The following is a 27,745-nucleotide window of genomic DNA, read 5'->3' as shown; positions in this document are numbered from 1 at the left end:
AAAACTCTTACCACATTACTTTAGCATAAATCTGCATTCACACTGTAATCCACACACCTATCCATGTGGTAAAAACGTCTGCATAACTGTTGGTTTTACTTTAATTTTTATTATAATTGTATAATATCTTTCTTATTCAACTCCTATGGAAGTAACAGAACATAACAACGATAGCTGTTGTTATACATGGGTTCATGTACTTCAAACAAACATTTTAGACTGTTAAAGAAAAGGAAAACAGGAATATTGACAGAAATGAAAAGAATGTCCTATCTTAATTTTCTTAAACCTGAATCCACACGTCACTGTCTGAAGAATTTACTCAGAGGTTTGTCTAAATTTAAGGTAACTTCCACATGTATCTAACTCAGTATACTTCGAACATGAAATTTGCTCTTTAGTATCTATTAGAAAGGAAATCAGTAATTATCTCAAATGCTTTCAAAGATAACATAACCATCTCTGACCAATCCACTTGGAATATATATATATATATGCATATATACATACAAAATCTATACAACATGTAATCTGAATAACACACTATGGGATGACTCCTATCGGCTATACAAATAGGAATATATACACAAGTGGCTGCGTTCACGTTAAACCATGGTTTAGCACAACAAACAGAAGCTGGAAGGATCCTGAGCAAGCTTTGGGCATGTGTGCTTTCCCTCCCCTCTCTACCTTTGATTAGCCTGAGGGGAGGATTTCAGCAGTGATTAATTTCAGTTCCTCTTAAACTCTGCTTGTTCTGGAATATGAACTGGAATATGAACCCAAGGCAGTTTCAAAAACCACCCAAACTCAAACCATGGGTTGTAAAACTGGCTTGTTTAAACTAAGCATAGTGCAAACCACGATCCCCAGTTCACATGCAATGGAAACCTGAGATTAAGAGATTAAGTAAACACTGCTGAAGTCTTCCCTCAGACCATTCAGACAGAAAAATGGAGGGAATGTGTGAACTCAACAATCGCCTGGGCTCATTTCAGCTCATGCAGGTCACACTAAACCATGATGATGTATGAACACGGCCAATAATCCTAACAGTTGTACAAAGCTGAGACTGGAAAGCAATTTCTAGGTAGAAACCAGTAGAACTGAGTATCAGGTACATGAGAAAGCAAGTAACACTTCCTGGCATAACAACTAAAATGAAAGTTTTGCAACAATAGTCTCTAAGGCAATTCTAAGCTTTTCAAGGTGCAAACCTCCATTCTGTTGCATAATTCAGAATGCAGATTTCAGGCATATTAGACACAAGATATAGTGTTATAAGTCTAAGAACTTGGCAGGAACGTGGTGTAAGGGGCAAGAGGACTTTGTTTTCGAGAGCTTGTCCCACATGAGTCAAGCATCCCAAAGTAATAATCTGACGCTGAAGAATTCATTATATACAAGTGTTGACTCCCTTTCGAATTCTTCCATTTCAGTCACTCTCGATATATTTCAATCTATTTACATCTCTCACATGATTATACAATTTCTGTTTCTAAGGCTATATCCACTTAACCTGGGAGTACTTCCAAGTTGGCATACATAGAATTGCCGATGTAAATAAAGCTAATCAGTTCATCGATCTGGTTCTCTTCCAGTTAACTAACAGTGCCATCCTATGCATCTCTGTTCAGAAGTAAGTCCCAGTGAGTTTAATGGGGCTTACCCCCACATAAGTGCTCATAGGATTGCAGCCTAATTGCCCCAAGTCAATATATACAAACCCGGGACTTCTCACTTGAACACATGATTAATTAATGCAGCTAAAGCATGTACGAAGTTCACATGGTAATGAAAAAAAAAATCATAAATAGTCCTTATAAACACTGCAACCAGAATATGCTTTGTGTTTATACTGGAAAAATTATTCTTTAAAAAAACAAAAACACCCGAAGAGCTTATCTGTAGGACTAGGAGTGCCAAGTTGAGGTATAATTGTGTTTTTATGAAGTAACAGTATTGAAGTAAAATACAGTATTCCGGTTATTTGGTTTTCCTGTTGTAAAGAGGAACTCCTGTAAGCAGCCATGGAAAAGGTAAGTCTTAACTGTGAATGTTGCGTGACATTTCTCTACTAAGACAGGATTCAGTGGTCCTATTTTCTTCCAGTGTGAGCCAATTTAAAAACACATCTCCAATCACCATGAGCAGCAGGACATTGGTTTCTTTTTTTTATCATAGAGATGGGTTGCTTGTCTATTGCTCAGTCTTGGGTTGATGGTAACATAGCACCTGATGTATGGATGTCGTATGTGGGATACTCACATATTACAGGGCTCACTTTTCATGTAAAGTATCGACACTCTGTAGAGTCAATATTGCAAAACGAAGTGCATCGTAATTTTCCATAAGACCTAAGACAGAAAATGAACACACACCAGTCATTATTACACAATGACACTTTTTTTACCAGTTGATTTTTATATCTAATTTCTATCAGGGCGTCCACAGATGGATTTTGAATGCAGCGTTTTGCAGCGAGGCAAATACGTTAGACAGAGGGATGTTTGAAAAAGGCTGCACAGAGATATTTGCTGCAGAGACATGATTTGCGGCACAAAATAAAGTACAATTTGCAATAACATTGCCAACTGAACACTTAATCAATACAGTTCAATATCAAGCTTTGTTTTGACCTATATCTCATTATGCATCCAATTAACAGGATGCTCAAAGGGCAGTATGAAGTTATTTGCAGATTCACAAAGCACAATTATCACAGCTGCTGTCATGCCTGGAAATTTGAAAACCCTGAAATAAAGGCCTCGGTTTTCAAAATCTTGACCAAATATCAACCTTTAAGGTGTATATATTTTATGATTGCTTTCCTAAAATGTCTGTTTATCGAGTCCCATTGATGTAAAAGGTGCTGTAAGGAGTTAAATTACAGAAGAGGGTTTGCAGAACTGACTCTTGTGCTTTCTCTATTCCTGCCAATTAACACATTACCCTTTCAGGAGCCATGAGAACTCTGCAGATAATTTCATTTGCAAATGGAATGTTTCCTGTAAGATCGTAATGATACCTGACAGCATGACACAGCTACAGCTATTGCAGGTAAAATACTGCTGACAAGAAGAAGCTATTAATACCAATGCATGCAAGTCAGATTACAAGCAAGCAAAGGCCTCAGCTAAAGTCACATTTACATCACACATTTAAAGCGCATGGCTTGCCCCAAAGAATCCTGGGAACAGTAGTTTTCTAAAGGTGTTGGGAATGGTCATTCTGTGAGGGGTTAAACTACAGTTTCCAGGATTCTTTGGGCGAAGCCATGTATGTATGGTGTGGATGTGACCTCAATATCCTGCTGGACTAAAGAGAAGCACTACAGCTCTGCACCACACGAATATGTTTTTTGCTCGCTCCGGTGTAAAACTGATGGCTAGGAGCAACCACAGCCTTAATTAGCTTTTTTCTAATTCAAGCACAGACCTCATGAGTGCCTAAATTGGGTGGGGAGAGAATCTGCAAACAGTAGAGACATCCTAAAGGTAAAGGTAAAGGGACCCCTGACCATTAGGTCCAGTCGTGGCTGACTCTGGGGTTGCGGCGCTCATCCTGCTTTACTGGCCGAGGGAGCCGGCGTACAGCTTCCGGGTCATGTGGCCAGCATGACTAATTCTGGCGAACCAGAGCAGCGTACGGAAACAGCGTTTACCTTCCCGCCGGAGTGATACCTATTTATCTACTTGCACTTTTTGGTGTGCTTTCGAACTGCTAGGTGGGCAGGAGCAGGGACTCAGCAACGGGAGCTCACCCGTTGCGGGGATTCGAACCGCCGACCTTCTGATCGGCAAGTCCTAGGCTCTGTGGTTTAACCCACAACGCCACCCGCGTCCCATAGAGACATCCTACACTTTCACAAAAACAAAGGTGGCCTCTCCGTCTGCTTCAGTTAAAATTTATGCATCCACGAGTCTCTCATGACTCTTGGGGATATTCCCAACAGCATAAGGTAATTGTAAGTAACTAGCTTTGGGTGCATGAGAGAGAAGAGTACTATGATGGCGAAGCCTCCTCTTCATCCTCAGTTTCCTAGAGATGCCAAATGAAACAAATCTGGGAAACAAATCTCATGCCTTGATGCATGAGACCTAGGTCTCCCTAGCCAGTGGTTTCTTGAAGTCCCATGGTGGGTAATATCTGCGGAGTTAGCTACTGTGTCCCAACAGCTTTACTACCAAAGTACCCACTTCCTCAGAATATTTCTACCCCATCTTCCACCTGCCCAATTCTCCTCCCCATCAGTAAAACAAAGGGAGATTGGATCATCATCATCGAAATAACCACTGGGAAGAAGGGGTGACCATAGAGAGGCACAGCCAGTTACTTCCCTACAACTATTAATTCAAGGTGAAGAGGGATGCCTCCCTTTGTCTCCAAGCAACCACAGACAACATGTGATTGGGGCCACAGGAATCACCCCCCCCCAACTAAAAAACAAACAAACCAGTTTCCCCTCCATCCATTGGTTCCTGGTGGAGCAAAGGAATGAAAACAGACCTTTGCCTCCATCTTCCTTCCCAGTCCAATCTTTTGTGGATTTTTAAAACGAATCATACTCTCCCATGATGTGACAAAAATAACTTAAATTTGCCTTACCCAGGGAGATACGTTTTGCAAGTTAAGTATCCGAAATCTTTCCCATCACACTCTTCTACCCCTTCGTGTCGGTAGCCGTCTCCACAATAAGCATGGCGACATTCTAATAAACCCGAAATAAAAGAGAAAGTAAATAAATACATAAATGGGGTTATTTGAAGCTGCTAGCTAGCTCCTTGCATGTCAGAGGACAGTGTGAACTTTCTTCCACATCACCCATTAACTCCAAGATTAATCAGTTTGGTTGCCTGTGTATGTTTACAAAACTATCTGTTGAAAAATAAAATACCAGCTCTTTCCCACTTAGTGAAAGTAGCTTTTCCTGAGTGTTTTGGTGCTTTTTTATCCAGATCACATGTGGAAACAGTGAAGTATATGAAATAAGCTTTCCATTTATCTGAGAATCCTTGTGTATATTAAAGCAAGAAAACGAGAATTGGTAACATCAAACGTACTTATACAATCATCAGTCACTATGTTATTGCCATCATCACATTCTTCACCATCTTGGAGGACCCCATCTCCACAGGTGCTGCCATCTTCCAGCGGGTAGTCCACAGGATAAAAAGGCGTGAGCTGCTGGAATAAACACGAAACAGATACTTGAGCGGAACTATAAACATCTTGGAAAAGGAGGCACCAAAGGAACATGTGATTCCTGTTCTCACTTGCTGAAGATTAGGTGTCTGCTCCTGCCGCTTCAGCCAACTGCACAATCCCTTGGAAATGTTTGTGTCAGAGTCCTCACAGCTATAATACGAATACTTCCAGAACCTCCAACAATTTACATCCAAACCAGAATGCAAACCATTTTCTTTTATGGTAGGTCTTTACTTACCCTTGAGGAGTTCAGTGAATTTAGGTTGAAGGGGGTGGTATTTTAAAATCCTTTCCTTTTGTTACATAGCCCGCGATCATAGAACCATGGACCCTCAGGACTAGCACAGATGTAATATAGCTGATTGATTAATCAGTCTCTCCCTTAATTGCTTCAGTCTTAAGTATGAGGTGAAGAAATGTACTGTTCTGCGGTCTGTATCCCTTAAGACTGTTTAAGGAGTATCATAACAGGACAATGGTTTTTGCAGTTTGTGGTACAGATAAGCATGGGATATTTATCTACACAATTCTGAAACTGAAGAGTGCAATCCCATGCGTGCTTACTCAGAAGCACACCCCACTATGTACAAGGGGACCTTCTCCCCGGTAAGTGCATATAGGATTGCAGGTGGGCAGAGAAATCGCAGGCAGGATAGTGTGGTGGAGTGAAATGGCATATAATTCATCGCATCTGAAGAGTGTGTATGTGTCGGGGTGTGTGTGTGATTGAATGGTGTAGCTGATGCTCCTGATCCTGAAGCCTCTTGGAATAATGAAGGGAATTTGAGTCCAATGGATTCGAGGCCAGGTCTGACACATACACACCCAATTGCTAGATGCCTGTTTCAAGGCCTACTGCTGGCAGAAATAGATTTATGCCCACAAAGGTGCCCTCTGCTCTGCTGGAGGAACTCTGCCCCATCCTAACTCCCTCCAGCCAGCTGATCTGGGGATTAGGATCACCCTGCAAACTGCCCTTTCACATTATACAGATATACATGTATAGCAGATTCTCCAAGTGTCCCTATTTTCCAGGGACAGTCCTGGATTTACAGAAGCTGTCCTGGTTTCTGATTTGTTCCCAGAATGCCCCACTTTCCCTTAGGATGTCCTTATTTTCATTGGAGAAATGTTGGAGGCTGTAGAGTTATCCAACCCCTGAGCCGTCTGAAGGCAATCCTGTATAGGAAAGATTTTTTTAAAATTATTTAATGTTTTATTATGTTTTTATATATGCTGGAAGCTGCCCAGAGCGGCTGGGGCAACCCAGTAAGATGTGTGAGGTAAAAATAGTAAAATGATCATTATGGAATGGGACGTCCTATTTTCATGGGAGAAGTGTTGTGGACGGGGTATGGTATAGACCACTTGTTTTGTTTATGCCTGCCATATTCCGTTCAGTGATATTTGCTTTTTCTGATATATATTCCGAGGGGGGGGGGGACAACAACTGAGAGTTCATCTGCTGCAGGAATTCACCTCACCCAATAAATATTTTAAACATAGAAATTTTTAGTTCCAATGGAATGAAATGCTTACAAAACTTCCACTATTTATTTATCATTTATTTACCTACCTACCTGAATCGGAAGCCATCCAAAAGCATCTTTGAAATACAAAGATCTCTGATCTCTACGAAATGCTAGGGCGTTTTCTGTGTTTAATCTGTCCAGTTCTTCCTGATTATTCACTACAAAAATCTGGAAAAGAGAAATAAAAAAGTAGGAGTTGGAGAAGACACAAGGCTGCCGCAACACCTACTGTAGGAGAGAATACTAAGTGGCGATGGAAATTTAGAGACCAGTTCCAAATCTGAAGGGTTTGCATTATCTGAAACCTTCCCTGTTGACCTCAAAAAACCACTTGTAATTAAGCGGAATGTACTGTTTCCTCTAATCAAGGGACCAGGAACCCAATACTATGAACACACTCCACTAATAATGAAAACCAGGGGGTGGGGAATGAATTGTCCTCCACATGTCACTGAACTCCAACTCCCATCAGCCCCCACCAGCACAGCAATAATGTTAGGGATGAGGGAAGCTTTGTCTGACAAAATTTTGAGGGTGGCAGATTTCCTAGGCCTAGCCTAATACGTAACCAGTGTTGCTATCTGCCCATTCTCATGCAAGTGAAAATAGAGACTCTTTTCTGTAGGTAGAATAAAAAGGTAAAGGGACACCTGACCATTAGGTCCAACTCTGGGGTTGCGGCGCTCATCTCACTTTATTGGCCGAGGGAGCCGCCGTACAGCTTCTGGGTCATGTGGCCGGCAAGACTAAGCCGCTTCTGGCAAACCAGAGAAGCAAACGGAAACGCCGTTTACCTTCCCGCCGGAGCAGTACCTATTTATCTACTTGCACTTTGACGTGCTTTCAAACTGCTAGGTTGGCAGGAGCAGGGACCGAACAACAGGAGCTCACCCCATCACAGGGATTCAAACCGCCAACTTTCTGATCGGCAAGTCCTAGGCTCTGTGGTTTAACCCACAGAGCCACCTGCATCCCTGTAGGTAGAATAGCCTTTGAGAAAAAGAATGAGGGAGAGAAGTGCTCCATGTCTAGAAGGTGAGAGAAAACAACCTCCAAAGTTTGAGACAAACAAAGAGGTAACTTAAGCAATCAATTGTTTTAAATTGTTTAACTCCAGAATTGACAGAGGGAGGAGGTAGCTGTGGTTGCATCATAGTCACATCCCAGGCACCATTCCACAGTTGCCCGTAAGTTAAGGAACATGGGATCTGCCTGATACCGAATCAGACCATTGATCCATCTCAGTGGCGTAGGGTGGGTTGTCAGCACCCGGGGCAAGGCAAGTAATTCGCGCCCCCTAACCCGTGGATTTGCGCCCCCTAACCCTAACCCCCAGATGTTGCGCCCGGTGCGGCCGGCCCCCCCTGCACCCCCACGCTACGCCACTGATCCATCTAGCTCTGTATTGTCTGCACTGACAAACCCACAGCAGCCCAGATCAAGTGGACCAAAGGGGCTACTTCATGCCAGCGGTCTGGATCCGTTAACACAGTATGCCCATATCAACTCCTATCAACCTCACTTACTGCAGGAACCTTTGAATAAGGCTGTCCAAAGAGTGGCTCGTCATAGGGTGGGATATTCCCATTTTGCGGAGCGTTGCAGAGACATTTTCCTGGAGGTCCAGGAAGTCCTCTCTCTCCTTTTGTCCCCATTGTTAGTTGCCCTAGAAAACATCAGATTTGACACGCAAGGTAGTTGCTGAAATAGATAAAGACATGCTGAAAATGGAAAATTGAGTCCCTAACTGCGAGCTAAACGTCTCATATTGAAAAGCTGTCTTTGACTCCTGTAAGCTTCTTTGGGGGCTTGTACAAACACTTGTCAAATATTATTGGCCTTCCAACTTTGGGGATGGTTGTATATTGTTTGCAGTCATTGTTTGATTTCCATGGGTTATTAAATTGTCTTTAATACGTTTCCAGATGGATGTTTATTGTGGAATCTGTGCTCTTCATGCATGCAAGTTGAGTCACTGGCATTTAAATGCCAACCCATTAAACCCCCTCCACATTAACTTCAGACTGATCCTTCTGCCCTTTCTAGGGGAAATCCAATAAGTAACATGCACACACTCAAACCCTTTAGCAATGACCCATTTGCAAATTAAATCCCCATCTGGAAGCACCGTTATCATTGTCGTTTAACAAAAGACCAGGCTATGTGAGTGAGTAAATAACTATTTTGGATCTCAGCAGAAGGTTTGCAGAGGAATGATTATTTATGCTCAAGATGGTATTTGGGGCAGTTCAACATGATCCCACTTTCAATACTATTTGTATCTGCAAAAGTTTCGGGGTGGGCATACTGCTTCATTTACAAGTTCTGTTCCATAACTTACTGCTGAAATCCTCAAACTTTTCAAACCACAAAAGTTCCAGTTTATTTTTTTGTCCCACTTTAATTGTTCTGTGATGCACCTCTCCAGGTGGTAATAACATGGAAACAATCTGGAAGCATCGCAGAGCAACTAATAAAGCCGAAGTGTATATAGATGGCCCAGTTTAAATCCACCTCTTATTCACTATTATTGAATCAATATTGAATCAATTCCCACCAACACATCAAAGGCCACAACTAGGACACTATCTTTCTGATTTTTTTCTTGCGAGAGGATGGCAGCCATTTTGGGCACCGAGGTCTCACATGATTTCGCACCACAATATACCCATTTTGGAGCATAATGAGAGACCACAGTGCTCAAAATGGCCACCGTCCTCTCATGAGAAAAAAGGGGATGTCTCTTTTTCTCAGGACACTGGTGGGTTATGGATTGCTGCAAAATACACCCACAAAACACCACCAGTCAGGGGTGCAAACTTGAATAAAATATTGGGGGGGGGGGAGGGGAAGCCTCATCCTGCATAATCAATCACATGACATGGTACACACACACCCTTTGAATGACAATGCCCATCAACTGGGGGGGGGGGCAGCCACCTCAAATATTTTATTGTGGGGGCGAAGAAACCTCGGCCTCTAGGAGTTGACTCATATGACACCAGTCTAGAAGGGCCCTTATTTCGGGATGCAAGGGGTAGTTGAGAGCAAAAGAAGTCCAATCATAGTGCAGGAAAAGCCCAACCCCACCCTAAAACCTTATCTTAAAAATGTGTGATTCCCCCTCAGCTAGTGGTTCGGCAGAAACCTCATGGACGCCTGTCTCTTTTCTGTGAGGCAACTCAATATGATTAAATTGAAGGGGGAAAGGGAATGAGCAGCCATTTTGAAAGGTCTGCCTTACCTGTTGCCAAAGGGCCTGGTGGACCAGGCTGACCAGGGGGGCCAGGTCTTCCCGGTGGGCCTGAGGCACCAGGAGGTCCTATGTCTCCCCTTTGTCCCTAGTATATAAAAGAAAGGACTGTTTCTTTATAACATTCCCTAACAAGCTAATGTACTCGCAGCGCAAATCCTATGGCTTCATGGGTCGAAATAGCGAGCCCTTCAACTACACAGAAAAGATTGAAATGCCAAAATTGCAAATTAAATCTGCAGGACCTTATACATATTATGGCAAATCCCCAACATTTCCCCAACATTATGCATTTCCCCAACAAAAATATATATAATAATATATAAAATATTACTGAACAATCCCATAAATTTCCCAGTTCTGCACATTTCAGAATGGCTTATTACAGTGGAACCTCGGTTTTCGAACGTAATCCATTCCAGAAGACAGTTCGACTTCCGAATCATTCGGAAACTGAAAACTCAATACGGAAGCCTCAATGTAATAGGGAAGCTCAAAACGGAAGTCGCGTGGCATGTTCGGTTTCCGAAAATCGTTCGAAAGCCGGAGTAGTTACATCTGGGTTTTCAGTGTTCAAAAGCCGAAACATTCGATTACGGATGCGTTCGACAACTGAGGATCCACTGTACTAGGACTACACCAAATTTTCAGAGAGAAAAATTGTGAGAAAATTTCTTCAAGAGTAGGGATGGGCAAATCTATCAATATTGGGTTTTTCCTCTGGTTTCTCGCTTTTCCAACCTTAAATTCAATTCTCCACAATTTACATTCCGCCCCCCTCATAAAATTCATCAGCATTTTACTGTGAATTTCTGTAGACCAAAAAATGTTGTTTATGATCATCATCACCACCGCCACAGTGTGGCACTTGTAAGGTTGAAACCGGCAGAGTTGCACAGGCCAGCCTTGGCGTAACTGTAACTGAATGACACGAGCCTGAGAAGACTCCTCATGAACCTGAAGGAGTCAAATGAGCTAAGCAAGATGGATCTCAGAATGGAAGTGGAAGTAACACCTTCTTAATTTAGCTGCCACTGCAGGCATTTTATATGGGGTTGTCAGCTGGCTCTGGAGAAAGGAAATGACTGAGTAGGTGAAAAGTGGCCCCTCTTATTACAAACAGCTATGTACACACGGCACTCGGTTTTTCAAAACAACATTTGGACTTTAGGAAATTCTAGGCCTGTAACAGAATCAACGGGAACAAATCGGCAAGCATATTTGTATTCAGCTACACCCTTAAGAAAAGCACATGTAATATTTTCTAGTTATTGCCATGCTGGGCCTGGTTTCTCTTGCTGAAAGCGTACGCAAAGGTTTTTGTGCTAGCAGACATCAAAGAAAGTGATCGCCTCACAAACAATTATGTTTTCTAGAAGACATCCACACTTGTAAGAACATCAGACCAGATGCCTACAGGACATCCACTCCTCCATCAATAAAACTTTTTCAAGCAAAATATACTGCTTTATTTATTTTGTAGCACTTACCAAGAGACTCTTTCTATACTGAATAAGTTATTCAGTATAGAAAGAGTCTCTTGGTAAGAGCTAAAAAATAAACTTGGGTGAACTTGGGTATGCTATCAGTATGTGGGGCCACCACAAAGTAGGGCAGTTGTTTTGATACTTTTGGGGGACTCTCTAGGTATGCAGAAGTATATATGTTTGTATATTTAAGCATCTCTCCATGTGTACTGTGTATTAAGGGGAGCAGAGTAGGCATGGTAGGGTAATTTGACTGTTTCCTGAGGGAAATTTCTCTTCCGAAGCTAGAATTTGCTGAAGCGGGAGTGTCGTCATTCTTCAAAAGGTCAAAATTATGAAAGTAGAAAACTTTGCCTTTTGGGGAGAAAAAACTAAGAGAACCCCATAATATATTTTATTCAGTAACATCTCCACTGCTTTTTTTAATTCCTTTCCAAAGCAAATGGACATTAAGGAGTGGTTCAAACAAGCATTTCCCCCTTTCCCAGCAATCTCCAGACTAACCACTACATAGAGAAAAATATTGTGTGAACCAGGACTATGTAGATGCTCCTTGAATTAATAATGGTATAACCAAGTTAGATCTATTACATTTTCCCTTCTAGATGCATTATTTCTGACTGCAGATCATTTTACATTCTACAATTTCTTGAAGCAACAGTGCTATACTGTACCAAGAGATTAATGCAATATTCTAGGGTATAGAGATGTGTTAGCTCCTTGACCTGATATGATTCCATGGTCCACCTTTAAGCATCGCTGCTTTTCACTCATTAAATATCAGTGTTTTTGTCATCTGCCATATTTCTGGATGAAGCAGTCTTTATCTGTTCTGAACTGACTTATATTCTCTATTTCCTCCTTTCTCGGTGATATTATGCCCTATTATGAATCATAATCAGATATCTTTGTTCCTTTGCATGGCATTTAATACAAGTGACAATAAATCTGGCCTGCTTTTTTAAAATAGGATGTTCAGAAGATCCATTAAAACTATAATTCATCCAAAACCGTAGTCTAAGCTAAGCATAGGCAAATCCTTAGTCAGTTTTGGTTTCTCCCACTGTCTCATTTTTCTTTTATTTTTATATCTTTTTTATTAAATATTCTGTTTTACAATTTAAAATGCTCATTTTACATCTTTAAGATATCAATAACTTCCCTTCATCTCTTCCCATGGTTCATTTTACATATCATAAATCCCTGCATATTTTACAAAAACTATACCATTCAGTATTCGATTATTGCATCCATCAAAGCTTATTTACACTGTTGAATTTACCTTAATGCTGCCAGTGCCATTGTTTCATTTTTACACTCTTAAGTTCAGTTTCCTACATTTCCTCATCTGCATGTGATCTTAAAAAAAAAAGTCTAAAGAATTAACCAGCATTTTAGTGCTGATTTCCCCTAATATACAATTTTTTCCTATGTAATGTTGCCTAATATCCTCATTTTTGCAAACCAATTTCCCCAGGTATAATGCATTTTTGTATGCTATTTCCACTAACATACACATATTACATGCACGCTTAGCTGTAGAATATGCATTTTCGTATCCATCGCTCAGCTAGAGAACTCCACTGCAAAATGTGGAGATTTTTTGAGAGATGACTGCATTGAAGTTTGAGTACTGTTTCAGAAAGTGTGAATTAGATAATAGTCATCTTTACATGCCAAACGAACCAAATTCATCCCTCATCCCTTGCTGAGACACAATCCACAGACAAAGTATTTTCGGAAATAGGTTAAATCAAGTACAGTACAGGATTCCTACTTGTTTGCCTCTTTTCCCTGGTCTTCCAGTTGGACCTCTGTGTCCGGATGAACCAGATTCCCCCTTTGGGCCCATTTCTCCCTTAACAGGGACGGAAAGGACAAAGAGAAGAGCTTTAGCACAAATATATTTACTTGGTTATTATTTACAGCCCAGCCCTGGGCAGCTTCCCACCCGCCTGAGAAGGAAGAGCTTTGAAGGGGTGGACCAGGCAGCTGACAGCTTGCTGGATCTGTCCCTTCAAACGTAAAAATTGATCCAGTCGGCTTTCTGTCTTTCAAATCCACACCTCCTCAGGGAGCCCAGATGGAATTCAGCAAAGGGCTGAATCTGTCCCTAAGACATAGGTTCCCCCACACTTATTCACAGATCCAGGCGGCATAAACCTCATGCAGAATACATTTCACTTAGGAGTCTTAACAGTGCAATGTATATGTTTTGAGGTGTAAGTTCCTCTGAGTGAAACAGGGCTTATTCCCTCATAAGTGTGCACAGAAAGTGTTAAGTTGTGGGTGAACATATCAGACGACACAGTGATTCTCCAAACAGCTCTTGTTTATTCACAGGTCAGAACAGAACTGAGCTGAAGGGTTCAGGCAGCCTACTTATATAGAGCTCCAGTACAATGTAACTGTAACAACTTTCTGTAACTATCCAATCACTGAACGTCACTTTCGATCCCTTATTTGCATATGTGGACCTGAACTATCTACAGTATCCCCCTGCTGGCCCAATAACAGAAAGTATACCAGAAAGTTAAGTCCTACTGAACACAATGGGAGTTACTTCTGAGTAAATCTATGAAGGATTGCACTTTTTAAAGGCTTCCAAATACAGTATTAATGTCAACATATGCCAAGCAGGTAGACAGCCTGAGAATCTCTTGCTTTGTATAGACATACCTTCTGCCCCAGCATTCCCGGGAAACCTATGTGTCCCTGCAAGAAAAATGTTGGGAAAGACACAAGTTAAATTGTTTTCTAATGAATCGCTTTGAGTTTCATATAAACACGATAAGAATGCGAGTCACTGATTCAGTTTGATGTTGATGATGGTTGCAATTAGAAAATAAAATAAAACTAAATCACCGGAAAAACTATTATGTGTTGTGGGGTTTTTTTTTTACCTTACCCTTCCTTGCATAGAAGCCCAAGATGGATGCATACAATAAGCAAAAGATACAAACCATTTAAAACAAATGTATAAAGTACTATCAGTAAAATAATGTATTATTTTATAATGAGTGATTACCCTTTTAAAATGCGGGGTTTTGGGGGGCAGTGTTATTGGGTTGTTGTTTTTTATTTTGATTATATATTTGTGGCTTTATATTTTTGATATTGTTCTGTGAACCGCCCTGAGACCTCCGAATATAGGGTGGTATATAAATTCAATTAAATAATAATAAAGTGTTGGACTAGGTAGGACCTGGGAGACCAGGGTTTGCATCCCCGCTTGGCCATGGAGCTCCCATTGGGCCAGTCACAGTCTCTGAACCAGTCTACCACACAGGATAAAATGGGGAGGAAGAGAAACACCTCGAGCTTCTCAGAGGAAAAGTACGGTATAAATGCAAGAAATAAATCAGTAAGTAAATAAATAAATAAATACAGCCAGTGGCGTAGTGTGGGTTGTCAGCACCCGGGGCAAGGCAAGTAATTTGCGCCCCCCCTTGCACTGTCCCTCCCCCAGATAGTCCCTCGCTCTCTCTCCGCACCGCACCGCACGCCTGGCACCCTCCCCTCCACAGTGGGCGGCAACCCGGCGCCTCGGATAGGATTCGCACAGCCAGCACTGCAGTGAGAGAGAGTGAGTGAGTGAGCCAGGTAGGAGCAGAGAGCTGTGAGTGCGAGCACGCACCCCCCCCCAGATGTTGCGCCCGGTGCGGCCGGCCCCCCCTGCACCCCCCACGCTACACCACTGAATATAGCAAATGAATAAAAAAAATGTTTTTAATGATAAGTCATTTGGAAAATACAAGGTTTGCAGATATTTCTGACCAATTCTGACTTCACAGATAAGGGCTATAGTTCACCAGACCTTCAACCCAATACATTTGTGTTATTGTCTTAGCAATGAGCATAGCTGATTGCGTACGGAAGTTAAACGAAGTCTGCATCTATAATCTCCATCCTCATACAACTATGCTATGAATGCAACCACAAATCAAACTACGTTCAGCACGAATTAGGCGCTCTACTAAGGTAATTTTACCTTGTCTCCTTTGCTGCCTTTGTCGCCCTTCTCTCCGGGAGTTCCCTGTGGAAAACCATACAGGAGATAAGAGCTATAGAACACGGCGTTTCAAAAAACGATGTTTTCTTTCAGCACTGAATGTGGAATTAAACACAGAAGACCATCAAAATGAAGTTGTTCAGTATACAGAACACTTGTTAGATTCTTGGTTCCCCCACAATTACCATCCTCAGTACACTCCAGGCGATGTAATGAACACGACGACTTTCAAGTTAAATGTCATTTACTGATCTTCAGCTAGTGGGCCTTTACCTGAAATTAAGCCAATCTCTGAGCTAATGTGGATTGTACCAACATTCAGCATGGGTACCCTTTGTTTGCTTTAAAACCCTTTTCAGACGTTAACGTGTGGACAAATGACACACACAGGCAGGGACAGTGTCTGCAGCAGGTACTAACCCCCAACCTGTGCTTTGACCCACTCCTCCCCCCAGCCCTCCCTACGCAGCATTCCTGATTACAGAAAGCTGGCTGTGTGTCGACACTTGAACATGTACAAATTATTTTCAGAAATGGAATTTTTAAAAATGTAGTTGTGGGGGAGGCAGAGCCTTACGTCACATCCGCCTACGCCTTTTCTATGCATTAATTCTATGTCATTAATGAACTAAAGGGGATGAGAGGACAGGACAAAGAGGGGGGGGAGCACTGAGATGAAATTAGAAGAAGAAAGCAATGTATTTATTCCCAGCACTTTGCTTGCTGACATGTGCATGATTGTCCAGATGATTCCTGGCCAAATATGTAAACTTTCTCTTTTGCTGCTAAGGCTACTTGAAGGGCTTATCGGTGGCTATTAATCTGTGGCTGTATGAGAACATATAACCAATTTCTTCATACTATTCCTAATGGGTGGGGAATGCACATCATAAAGTGGCCTTAATTGGTTCTTCCAAACGGGAACTCACCCCGCCGCGGGGATTCGAACCGTAGACCTTCCCGCCAGAGCAGTACCTATTTATCTACTTGCACTTTGACGTGCTTTCGAACTGCTAGGTTGGCAGGAGCAGGGACCGAGAAACGGGAGCTCACCCCATTGCAGGGATTCGAACCGTAGACCTTCTGATTGGCAAGTCTTAGGCTCTGTGGTTTAACCCACAGTGCCACCCGCGTCCTTCGATCCTGTTATTACTAACATACCAAAGCATCACATTTTGGGGGCCTGAGGAACATAGGTCGCAATGCTTTTCAGGAATTAACTAAGAGTTCTTTGCATGACGAACCTTTTCTCCTCTGCTTCCAGGGTGACCCTAGAAGAAGATAAAAGGGCAGGTATTTACATGCTTGCTATTGATTACATCATAGTAACATATGGACTTTAAAATCAGGCTGGGAAAGCAATCCGTAATAAGTTGCGGCAACATTTTCCTTTGCAGCCGTTGGAAGAAAATCACAAATATAAGCATTTAAGCCTCAGCCTGGAGGCAGACATGAGAAACAAATAAATCCGGTACAGAAAGCAGGCTAGCCTTGTTAGAAATTGCTTTGGAAATTAAAACAGCAGCAGAAAGCCATTATAATTCTCAGTATAATAATATAATTGAAAGCAGTCTCTGTGGTAAAATGCCTTAAGCCATATTCTTCAGCTGTTTTCTCTTATCTAGCAAAGGCAAGTCTCTTTCTGATGTTTACTTTGACTGTACTTCAGCTTAGACCCAACTCTTTTGTAGCAACTCCCATGGACATTTAAGATTATTAAAAAAAAAAAAATCTTTAAGAAAACATAGCTGCAATTGCGTAATGTAAATACCTAGGCCACTTAGTGGTTTTTAATGATTACGTGGTATACCATTTGTCAAGCAATTAAATAAATAAATCAACATTAAAGAGATATAGCCTCAATATGTATCTGCTTTGGATACAAAAGATGTTTAAACAAAGGTTCCTTTCTCTTTTTAAATCGCCTTTGGCTATAGACAGTACTCTAGTTTTGTCACTTTGTAATCAATTCATCTTCTGCTAAACATGAAGTTGCTAATGTGTTACGCCTATGCACTTTTAGTATGATAATATAGAGGGATTTCATGGTCCTGCACCCAATGCATAGGAAAAAATCCGAGTTGAGTTGCACAAGCACAATTCACAATTTGGCACGGCGCCTATAAATTAATGTGGGATGTTTTGCAGGACTGTGATTTGTGGTCATGCTCTAAATGACTAGTGCTCCATCAGTGCAGCCCATCTATCAAAACAAGAAGATAAAGCCATCTCCTTTAGCAAATATTCCAGCTGCTTCGGAACCACTAACTTGGAAGTTTTTAAATGTCAAAGAGCTGCCTTTTTGGTACTGAACATCATGTTGTCGTTTCGAAAACCTAAAACAAAAAACAGCACCCTAGACATAAAAAGTTGGGTGCAGCGGAAAGGGGAGTCCACTCATCCCATTCTTGGAGCAAGGTTACACACACCATCCATTACGTGAGGGTGGCAGGAGGGAAGTGGGGGGAATTATAACTGTCTGGATTTGGATACAGGTAGGTAGCCGTGTTGGTCTGCTGTAGTCAAAACAAAATAAAAAAATTCCTTCCAGTAGCATCTTAGAGAACAACTTAGTTTGTTATTGGTACGAGGTTTAGTGTGCATGCACACTTCTTCAAATACTTCTGATACCTGCTGTGGCAATCACACAGGGTCCTCGGACATTTCACCGTCTATTGATCCCTGTGCCACCACCCAGGCCCTACCTGGTAAAATACTGAGTCCAGACAGGGTTAAGTTGGAACATAAACTTCTGTTTATTTATTGCAGTTTAACAAGCGTATGGTTTCATAAAGGGTATCTGTCAAATGCAATCATGGGGTGCCTATCCAGACCTATAACTTCCACTACCTGCTCTCACTCAATAAACCACCTCTCAGATATTTACTTGTCTTCCTAGCTCCTAACTGTTCCTGACTCCGCTTATTTCACTACACTAATTCAACCTACAAACAAACTCTATCCCAATTCACACCCACTCCCACTCCAACCAACCAACCAACCACCCACCTCCCAACGAACTCCCCCCTTCGCTCCGCCCAGAGCTGGTTTTATAGTCCCTCTGACTCCACCCCCCTGGGTTCTGATTGGTTAACCTGTTTAACTATTTCACCTCCAGCACTCTCATATGTTAACGCCACACCTGCATGCACACGAAAGCTCATACCAATAACAAACTTAGGTGGTCTCTAAGGTGCTACTGGAAGGAATTTTTTTATTTTGTTTCGATATGGATGATGGTGCTAATACAAATATAGTGTACAACAGTGCTATTTTTGTAGAGAAAGAGGTGCCGGAACTCACCATGAACACCTCCCTTGTTCTCTTATAAATGGCAATGTTGCCCACCTGAGAGGTGAAATTAAAAGCCCTGCAGTCTTGAGGCCCATGTTACATGGATTTTGCTTTTAAATTACTTTCCACCCCTTTATATTAGATTGTAGTAAGGTATTTGATTAAGAATAAAGCAGAAAACCAGCATGCTGACAAAACTTTTTGATTTTTCATCATTGCTATGGGGAAATCCTGTCTTTTCCTATTATTCCTTCTCACCACGAACATTGCTGCTATCTTCAAACGATATATACAAGCACTTTGTAACCAAGGAAGCAGCTGTAAGCAGCCAGATGGGGATGACATAGCAGCTGGGTGAAACAAACCTTAAAGCCCGTTGGTCCTCTTGTACCTGGCAATCCCATCAAACCCAAATCTCCCTTTTCACCCTAGAGGGGTCAATAAAAAGGAGTTATTCATTGTGGCTGCAGAAAGGTGTCAGTAACTGGAACGCAGATTGTTCTGGTTCTGAATCAGAGAGAGCAGAAACAAACCACAGTCTAAGCATCAACACAACATGAAGTTTCATACGGCTAATTAGGACTAAATTGTAAAGCAATGTGTTGTCTCTTAACATCATCTCCTGCAACAGATGGCCATTTGCCAACACTACAATGAGACCCGCAAGCAACTGCACAACACTTCTGGCTCAATCTATATTGTTACTCTAGGGGAATGTCTGCTTTGCTGCCCTTCTTAAATGATTAGTGTTATTAAACTGCAGCCCCTTTCTCCTGCTCCATAGTGAACTGAGCAATGAGAAAGAGATCCATTTAAGAAAGCAGCAAGGGGGGGGGGTAGAGACTGTTGCTCCCCCCGTACCCTCAGACCCTGTGGTCCCAAGGTACTTGGGGTTTTCCCAGAGCATCCCAGCACCTACTGCATTCAGGTGCCCCAGGCAGCTGCCTGTACTGCCTCTTGGCTTAGTCCCTCTGATTTACAGTATCAGCTGCTGAAGTCCACTTGGGCTGTCAGTTTTGGCTACCGGTCTACCCAGTTTCACTTGCAAAATGTGAATATATAATGGGGGGGGGTGTACACCTGAAAACGTTGGCAGCATTAAGATAAATTCAGCAGTGTAAATAAGTTTTGATGGATGAATTAAGAAAATACTGAATGGTTTAGTTTTTTTGTAAAATATGCATGGATTGATGGTATGCAAAAATGAACCATGGAAAGAGAAGAAAGGAAGTAATTAATATTTTAAGGATGTTTAAATGAGTATTTTAAACTGTAAAACAGAAAATTTAATTTTATATATATATATATATATATATATATATATATATATATATAAAACAAAATGTGGGCTGGTAGTCATTTGTGTCTGCAAACAGGTTTGCAGAAATCTCTCTAGCCACGTATGTTTTCTGCTGTCCAGTGATCATCCAAAAAATGAGGAAGCAGGTGATTTGGGGGTGGGGAGCATCATCATCATTATCATCATCATCAAATCTAGTAGCTAAGAGCTAAGTGTTTGTTAAGATAATATAGGAGCCAACTCCAGGGGGCTGTGAGTGCTTCTGCACCCGCAATAATACATTTGTTGGGGCTGGGCACCCATAAAGTCAATGAGAAAAGCCGGCAGGCGGCAGTGGTGCTGCCTACGAGAGAGAAACAGCCAGCAAGCAAGACACCCTTTTTGGGGGAGATGGGCCTCGAATGCAGGGTGGAAAAGGGTACCTCACTAACTGAGGAGAGAAGGAAGAGGAGTCGCTTCCACTGGCCGTGGGATGTGTGTGGGATGACACACAAACACACCTGCATGTAGATGAGGGACATCGCACACACTATGTGTAGGCGTGTGTGTGTGATGTTTCATGTCCACTTTATGGCACTCCTGTAGCCAAGTGATGGGGAAGAGAGTTATCAGGAAGAAACAAAGAATATGGGAGAATCATGATAAGAGAAGGCAGGGGAATGAAGAGGAGAAATGTCCATAGCAAATGATGGCTATGAGACATCATTCTCTCTCTCTCTCTCTCTCTCTCTCTCTCTCTCTCTCTCTCTCTCTCTCACACACACACACACACACACACACACACAATATTATCACCCCAAGGATACCACCATGGTCCATTCTGCCATCTTCCCATACTCTAAACTCCCACTATCATTCTGTGGTACATTTTCCTACATTTTCCTGCACATGCTCAGAAGTAAAGACAGCTTCACATTCCAGTACAGTGATACCTCGGGTTATATACGCTTCAGGTTACATACGCTTCAGGTTACAAACTCCACTAACCCAGAAATAGTACCTCGGGTTAAGAACTTTGCTTCAGGATGAGAACAGAAATTGTGCTTCGGCAGCACAGCAGCAGCAGGAGGCCCCATTAACTAAAGTGGTGCTTCAGGTTAAGAACAGTTTCAGGTTAAGAACGGACCTCCGGAACGAATTAAGTACTTAACCCGAAGTACCACTGTACTGCTCAAGAAACATGTGCAGCATTCAAATCTGGATTGAGTAACCATGTACAGAGTCCTGACCTCAGGAAACCTGTGTTTCTGAGCTGGAAGTCTTTCTCTTCATTGCACTGGGGTCCAAAAGCCATATGCCTTTAGGAACCTAGGGGCGTGTAATCGTTTACAAGCTCACTCTACTGCAAGTAGGCTGCATTCGAGAAGATGGATTTAACTTAATTTGCATTACAGGTTTGACCATATTAGTAAATGGTGCCTTAATCTTACCCTCGGTCCTATTGGGCCAGGCCATCCAATAGGTCCTGGAAGTCCAGGGACACCTGGGGGACCTGGTCTGCCCTTCAAAAAAAGAGGCCGGGGATGGGGGGGAGGAAGTAGAAAGAGAAAGAAATCAGATTCAATAACCTCAAAATTGGTAGCAGTAATGTCTGGATACCGTATTGGCCCTAATATAAGCAGCACCCGCAAATAAGCCACACCTTTAAAATTGAAGGGGAGGGGAGACAATACCTGGGCTGCTTCCTGGGGGGGGAGCCACACCGCTTTGCTGGGAGCATAAAGGTTGTGAATATAAGCCGCACTTTAACTTTTCACGGTCAGAATTTGGGGAAAACAGTGTGGCTTATATTCGGGCCAATACGGTATAACGAAGCCTCTTCGAACGACAATAAGGCACCCAGCCACACCCTTGGAAGTTCTTCCTGACCACAGAACATTAGATGTGATAGTGTTGGGACATGATTGTTCATTTTGGGCTGTGATCCCATTTGCTGCAGGTATACCGGCCAGCATCCATCTAGCTTATGACACCGGTCAGAGTAATTAACAGAATGGGTCAGTTGCTACATGCATGCAAAGCGGGCCCAGGAACATAGCATGTGCTGCTGGCACCTGGGGTAGGTGGGCACTCCGGGGTGGTCCATGCACACAGAGGGGGCCGTGGAGGGTGAGCAGAGCCCATGCCCAGCCCCCGCCACCAATGCCCCACCTCCTGGAGCAAAGAGGTGCCATGCTGCACCCCTGACCTGACACTCACACTGCCCTGCCAGCCCCACTCTGCTCTGCGATGCTGCAGGGCTGTGTGAGGAGGACACAACAGGCATTCGCCCTTCCTGCTCAGCATGCATGCCTGTTGCGCCCTCCTCATGCAACCCTGCAGTGTCGCAAAGCCACTTCCAACCTCGGGAGGAGGTAGTCTTGCGGGCTTCATGCTCACAACACGAGCGCGGAGGCTGGATTCCAGCCCCCGCACGATCAGGGGAATCCTCGGGCCGCATCATCCCCTGAGCCAGCCAATCAGCTGGCTCGGGATGTGTGGCTTGCCTCATTTAAGGCAAACGCAGCTCCGGGATCTCCCTCTTTGGTCCCGGTCAGCTGCTGAGGTTTCCCACCCACCCGCCCTTTAAGGTTCCCTTCTGACCTTCCTATGGACCTTGGGTTGGTCGCCGTTGAGGGGCCTGGTAGGAATTTTTTCCACTTGGCAAATTGGCACCGGCCATTTGGTTTTTCGCCTACCTCGTAGCAAAACGTCACAACTCCTTTGGTTTTGGCGGTTAGCCATTGGTAGGGGTATTGTTATGTAGATGTGTGTGGGGGGAGGAGCGCCATCACCTCCCCCAAATATTGAAGGGTAGTCCGGTAAAGGATTCCAGGGGGCGTGGCCTCGTCCGAAGCCTATGGAGGCCAGGGCCTAAAGCGCGCCCCTGAGCGGTGACCCCGGGGGAGTCCCTAGTTGATGTGCATCAGCAGGGCTCCCCCTGCTGGTGTTAACCCTTCCCGGTCTTCAAGCAATCAGGCTGAAGCCAGATAGTCTGATAGGACCAATGCCTAAGCCAATACCGCTCTTTACCTGTAACCAATAAAGTTGTGGCCAATTTTAGCCCATTAACCTAAAATAATGGTGTCATGTGTCTTTATTTCTACTGGTGGGAGGTGGGGACTCGCCACACAAAGCAGGGCAGGCCTGGCAGGGCAGCGGGAGAGCACTCCAGGGGCACAACAGCACAGGGCTGACAGAGCCCGGAGGAGCAAAATGCACACACACACCCCGTGCACCCAGGGCCACTGCCCCTCTGGTCCTCCCCAAGCAACACCACCAGGTGGGCCCGGTACTGTGGTCAGCTGAGCAGCATCAGTTCCAACAGCCTGTTGCATTTCAATTCTAAAAAAATATCTTACAATGTGTGGGGATTTTTTGCAGGCAAGTGGGATCAACTGATGAGTTATGACAGTGACTGTAAAAAAATATTTTGTTTAAGCAACATGAAGCAGAAGGAGATGGGAAGCAGGACCACTCTGTGGGCCGTGCTGGGAAGCCAGTTTCATCAGGCTCCTCCTCTGCCTCAGCTCACTTGCCAGCAGCTATTCCATCAGGCTGCAGAAGAGGGAGAGAGATGTGTCACAGAGCCAGTCAACTGACTCTGCTAAGCCAAACACCTTCAGACACCTCCTTCCCTCAACTGTTACCCAGCAGCAACAATTCTATGTGACTGCAGAGGAGAAAGAGGCGGGAAACTAAGAGCTCCATTTGGCCCCTCTTCTCCTCAAACTCTTTCCATTGCAGTTGGCCTGACATGGAAAAATCTCTTTTAACATGCGCACAGGCACAATGCTGTACAAGGGTGTTATGCGATTTGTCTCATACCTTCCTTCCTGGTCTGCCAATCTCACCCTGTAAGATAAAGTAACGCATCAGTAGGAGACACCAACAACCCACGAATATGGGAGAAGGTAGAAAACAGGTCACAAGTAGCATATGATAATCTTTTGTGACAGGCTAAAGATAACTGGGGGGAAGGCAAGAGAAACCACAAACATATTTATTTGTTTTTACTGCGTTTCAATCACCCCTTTATGGTGGTATACATGGTTCTCAATCCTCCTCATTTAATCCCCTGTGAGGTAGGCTAGGCTGAGAGGCAGTGACTGGCCCAAGCTCACCCAGTGAGCTTCATGGCCAAGTGAGGATTAGAAGGCTGGTATCCCAGGGAACCCCTAACCACTACAACACACTGCCATGGGGATAGATGTGCAGTTTTGCTTTGTGGTAAACTTTAGAGGTGGAGCACGATAGTTTCTGGCTTGTGGGGATTGCTGGCATGTACATTTATTGGCCTGTCTAAACATCCTGCTTTTCATAGCCTAAGCCTTCACAAAGCAGGTAACGAGACAATGAGATATTGCAAATTCCGCTTTGAAACGAGAAGCCACTAAAAACATACCATTATTAGTCATCATAAACTCAGACATTACAGGTCTGGAACCAGCAAGCATGGCAGCATGGGGCAAATTCCAGTGTGCTCAGGTCCTAGAGGGCACACCAGGGCTAATGCCAGCATCCCTTTGGGAATTTTTACCCCCCCCCCCCACTATATATAAATGCTGCTTTTAAAAGTGAAATATACTCAGAGTTGAGTGTGAATTTCATGCTCTTTATTCAGCTTGTAGTAGCAATGAATGAATCTTTCCCCAAAACGTCTAGCTATATATATATATTATTTACACAATGGGCCCCGCGTAATTGGCTAATTCTGGGCTGCTCCTGTAGGCCAATCAGGTTACGGATTCACTTCCTCCAAAAGCCTGATTGGCTGTTCCTGCAGACCAATCAGGTTGCTGATTCACTTCATCCAGGAGCCTGATTGGCTGCTCCTGCAGGCCAATCAGGTCGCTGATTCACTTCCACTAGGAGCTGGATTGGGTGGCTCCTGCGGACCAATCAGACTGCTGCATTCTGGATCCTATTGTTCTAGGTTCCAGCTCAGTACATAACAAAAAGATTCAAGCAAAGCATCTTAATTTTCCCAGAATGCCTCTGGGGGTGACTGCAGCAGCTGCTTCATCTGCTTTTTTTATGCTAAACTGCCCATCACTGCCTGTACCTCAGCCTCTGGTACACTAGCTGGGGGATGCCACTAGGGTGTCACTGGGTGGGACCTTGCCTCAAACCTGATACCAGTCCTGGTAATTAATCTACAGTTCCGAAATGACCTTACATCTAATGCATATACCTCCAAAGGCTCACCAATTATTACAGTTCAAAAACCAACCCTGGCACTTACTTTTTCCCCCTTTGGTCCCTTCACGCCAGGAACGCCTTGCGGGCCCTAAAAATAAAAAAAGATAAGAAATGGGACGTTCAACGTTGCTGATAACACTCCTCGTTTGTTCTTCTGCTCGTCCCAGCGTCTTTCGCCTGTCAGTTGTGACAAATTAATTCCTTTTTTGTTGTTGCAAAGGATCTCTACCATGTTTCAGCCTCTTCAGCCCATCTCGGATCAGGACCGAAGTTCTCACACGAAGCTCAGTTCATGAGGGTTCACATCTGTCAGTCTCTACTGTCCTAGCTGGATTTAATTTTCAGCTGTAAGCACTATAGTCCCATTTGGCAGGAGATAATGAGGTGCAGTGATGGGTCGGGTGATGAGCGGTGGAAGGATATAATGGAAAAGCAAACATGGAGTTTTGAAGAAAAGTAGTTCCATATTAGGAAAGAAGGTGCGAGAGTAATCAAACATGTGATTCCATCTATCTGACCCGATACAGTCCTAGGAACTGTAGTTTTATGATCTAATTTTAACTCTGAAATTTCTTCTGGATTCTCTATATTCTTTTGCCTTCTCTATATTATTGAATACTGGATGATATTTACTATCCCGATCTTGGCTTTGAAGCTATTTTTTCTTAAATAGCTGTTTCATTTGCTGATTTTCCATTTTAAGAAAACTGGTTTTCAGAAAAATCTTCCACGTTGCCCTGGTAACTGTTGTTACAATATAGGGCAACTGATAAATGGAAATGAACACATCTGTATGGTGTGGTCACTTGAGCGCACAGATCATTCATAAGATAATAGATAAAAAGAAGTTACTAAAAAAGCCTTTCCGATACAAGTATTTTAAGACTCACCCAGCCCCCCAAAAGAGGCTCCTCATGAGGCCGGAAGAACATCATCCGGCTATTGTTATTGATTTATTGATTTAATATGCTGTAAACCGCTTTGAGATTTTTATTAAAAATATAAAGCGGTATAGAAAAAAAAATTAAATAAAGCTATTCTGTGAGCTATTCCACAAAACCCAGTCTCCTGCGAAAAGACTGGGAGACTGAGAATTTTCTCATCATTCTTTTACGTCACACTGAAAGGATTCAAGTGGAAGCAACATAATACATCTTGCCGTTAATGAGCCTTGGTTTATTTATCACTCCTAATCCAGAATTCACTTGTAATCCATATTTAAATGAGGTACCATACTGCACAGGGGGTGAGGAATCCCAGCTGCCGTTATGTTCTAACCTGCTACAGTATTGAAGAATGAAGGCCTCTCAACTGTATGGAAAGAGCACAGACTGAGGAACCTGTCTAAAGGATCTGAATTGGTGTGTTCTAAAAGGAAGTACTGGGATGCGGGTGGCGCTGTGGTTTAACCAATCAGGACTTGCCAATCAGAAGGTCGGTGGTTCGAATCCCCGTGACGGGCTGAGCTCCCATTGTTTGGTCCCAGCTCCTGCCCACCTAGCAGTTCGAAAGCACATCAAAGTGCAAGTAGAAAGCACATCAAAGTGTTTCCGTGTGCTGCTCTGGTTTGCCAGAAGAGGCTTAGTCATGCTGGCCACATGACCCGGAAGCTGTGCGTCGGCTTCCTTGGCCAATAAAGTGAGATGAGCGCCGCAACCCCAGAGTCGGCCACGACTGGACCTAACGGTCAGGGGTCCCTTTACCTTTACCTTAAAAGGAAGTACTAACCTGTGGCCCAGGAGGTCCTGGAGGGCAGAGAGATTCTACACATGGAGACTGTATTATCTGAAGCTCTTGACATAGGTTTTTCAGGTTGAGAGACAACATCTAAGAAGTTTTAAAAAGGGAGAGAGATCACTAAATACCACAGCAGAAGAGTAAACCTTTGATAAAAGACACATTTTTTAAACACTCTCTTGCAAGGCTGAAGTAGATTTTCTTCATCTGCACTTCTCCATCTTCCGTACAGCACTCTTGCAAAAGGAGTACTAGTACTCCAGTACTAGTCTTTCCAGTACTATATGGCTCACCCCCCTCAGCCCAAGTAATACACAAGGCTATTTTGCTCCTAGCTCAATTTGCAAGTAGCAGATGCTCCCAGAAATAGCTTCTCCTAATAATTCATACTGCATGAGTGTGCAACACAGACTGCATGACTAAAAGAAGCCAAATTCTGCTCCTTGGCAAAGCCAGTGAGGAAGAAGTTGTATTAGATGGTGGATAAACACAGAAACTAAATCAAATTATTCCATCTATCAAATAGCAATTATAGGACGTATAATCATATATAACAAGAAAGGACACAAGACCTAGATTTTATTCCCCCTCACAAGTTATTGTTTGCTGAACTGCTAGTGTTTGCTCATCGAGAAGACTGCATACAAATCTGGCTGTGCTACATAATTATGTTAGCTACTTTTTGTACTGCAGCTGAAATGTACACAACAGAAAATCCTATACTCCATGCCCTCAGGATTC

At 43.1% G+C, this 27,745-nt stretch overlaps 1 protein-coding gene across 3 annotated transcripts in view; it reads right to left on the bottom strand.

Moving 5' to 3' along the window:
- Positions 1-89: 89 nt before the first annotated feature.
- Positions 90-27,745, bottom strand: part of COLQ (collagen like tail subunit of asymmetric acetylcholinesterase) — a 44,216-nt gene continuing 16,560 nt past the window's right edge. The window contains exons 3-17 of one of the 3 annotated variants that reach the window (XM_083405060.1): positions 26,996-27,094; positions 25,311-25,355; positions 23,894-23,920; positions 21,517-21,588; positions 19,152-19,214; positions 16,737-16,763; positions 15,472-15,516; positions 14,160-14,195; positions 13,258-13,338; positions 9,985-10,081; positions 8,267-8,406; positions 6,789-6,908; positions 5,064-5,187; positions 4,609-4,711; positions 90-2,357 (exon numbers count right to left, since the gene is read on the bottom strand). In XM_083405060.1, the coding sequence (XP_083261186.1) occupies positions 2,288-2,357; positions 4,609-4,711; positions 5,064-5,187; positions 6,789-6,908; positions 8,267-8,406; positions 9,985-10,081; positions 13,258-13,338; positions 14,160-14,195; positions 15,472-15,516; positions 16,737-16,763; positions 19,152-19,214; positions 21,517-21,588; positions 23,894-23,920; positions 25,311-25,355; positions 26,996-27,094 (1,149 nt within the window). In that variant the 3' untranslated portion in view covers positions 90-2,287. Of the gene's footprint in view, positions 2,358-4,608; positions 4,712-5,063; positions 5,188-6,784; positions 6,909-8,266; positions 8,407-9,984; positions 10,082-13,257; positions 13,339-14,159; positions 14,196-15,471; positions 15,517-16,736; positions 16,764-19,151; positions 19,215-21,516; positions 21,589-23,893; positions 23,921-25,310; positions 25,356-26,995; positions 27,095-27,745 lie in introns of those variants that run through there. The other 2 variants (XM_083405061.1, XM_083405059.1) reach the window with 2 other exon arrangements.

Source organism: Podarcis tiliguerta, assembly GCF_965153285.1.
Source record: "Podarcis tiliguerta genome assembly, chromosome: 12".
NCBI classification, from domain to species: domain Eukaryota; kingdom Metazoa; phylum Chordata; class Lepidosauria; order Squamata; family Lacertidae; genus Podarcis; species Podarcis tiliguerta.
The sequence above is the reverse complement of the archived record's forward strand: the minus strand, read 5'-3'. Positions and strand labels throughout refer to the sequence as shown.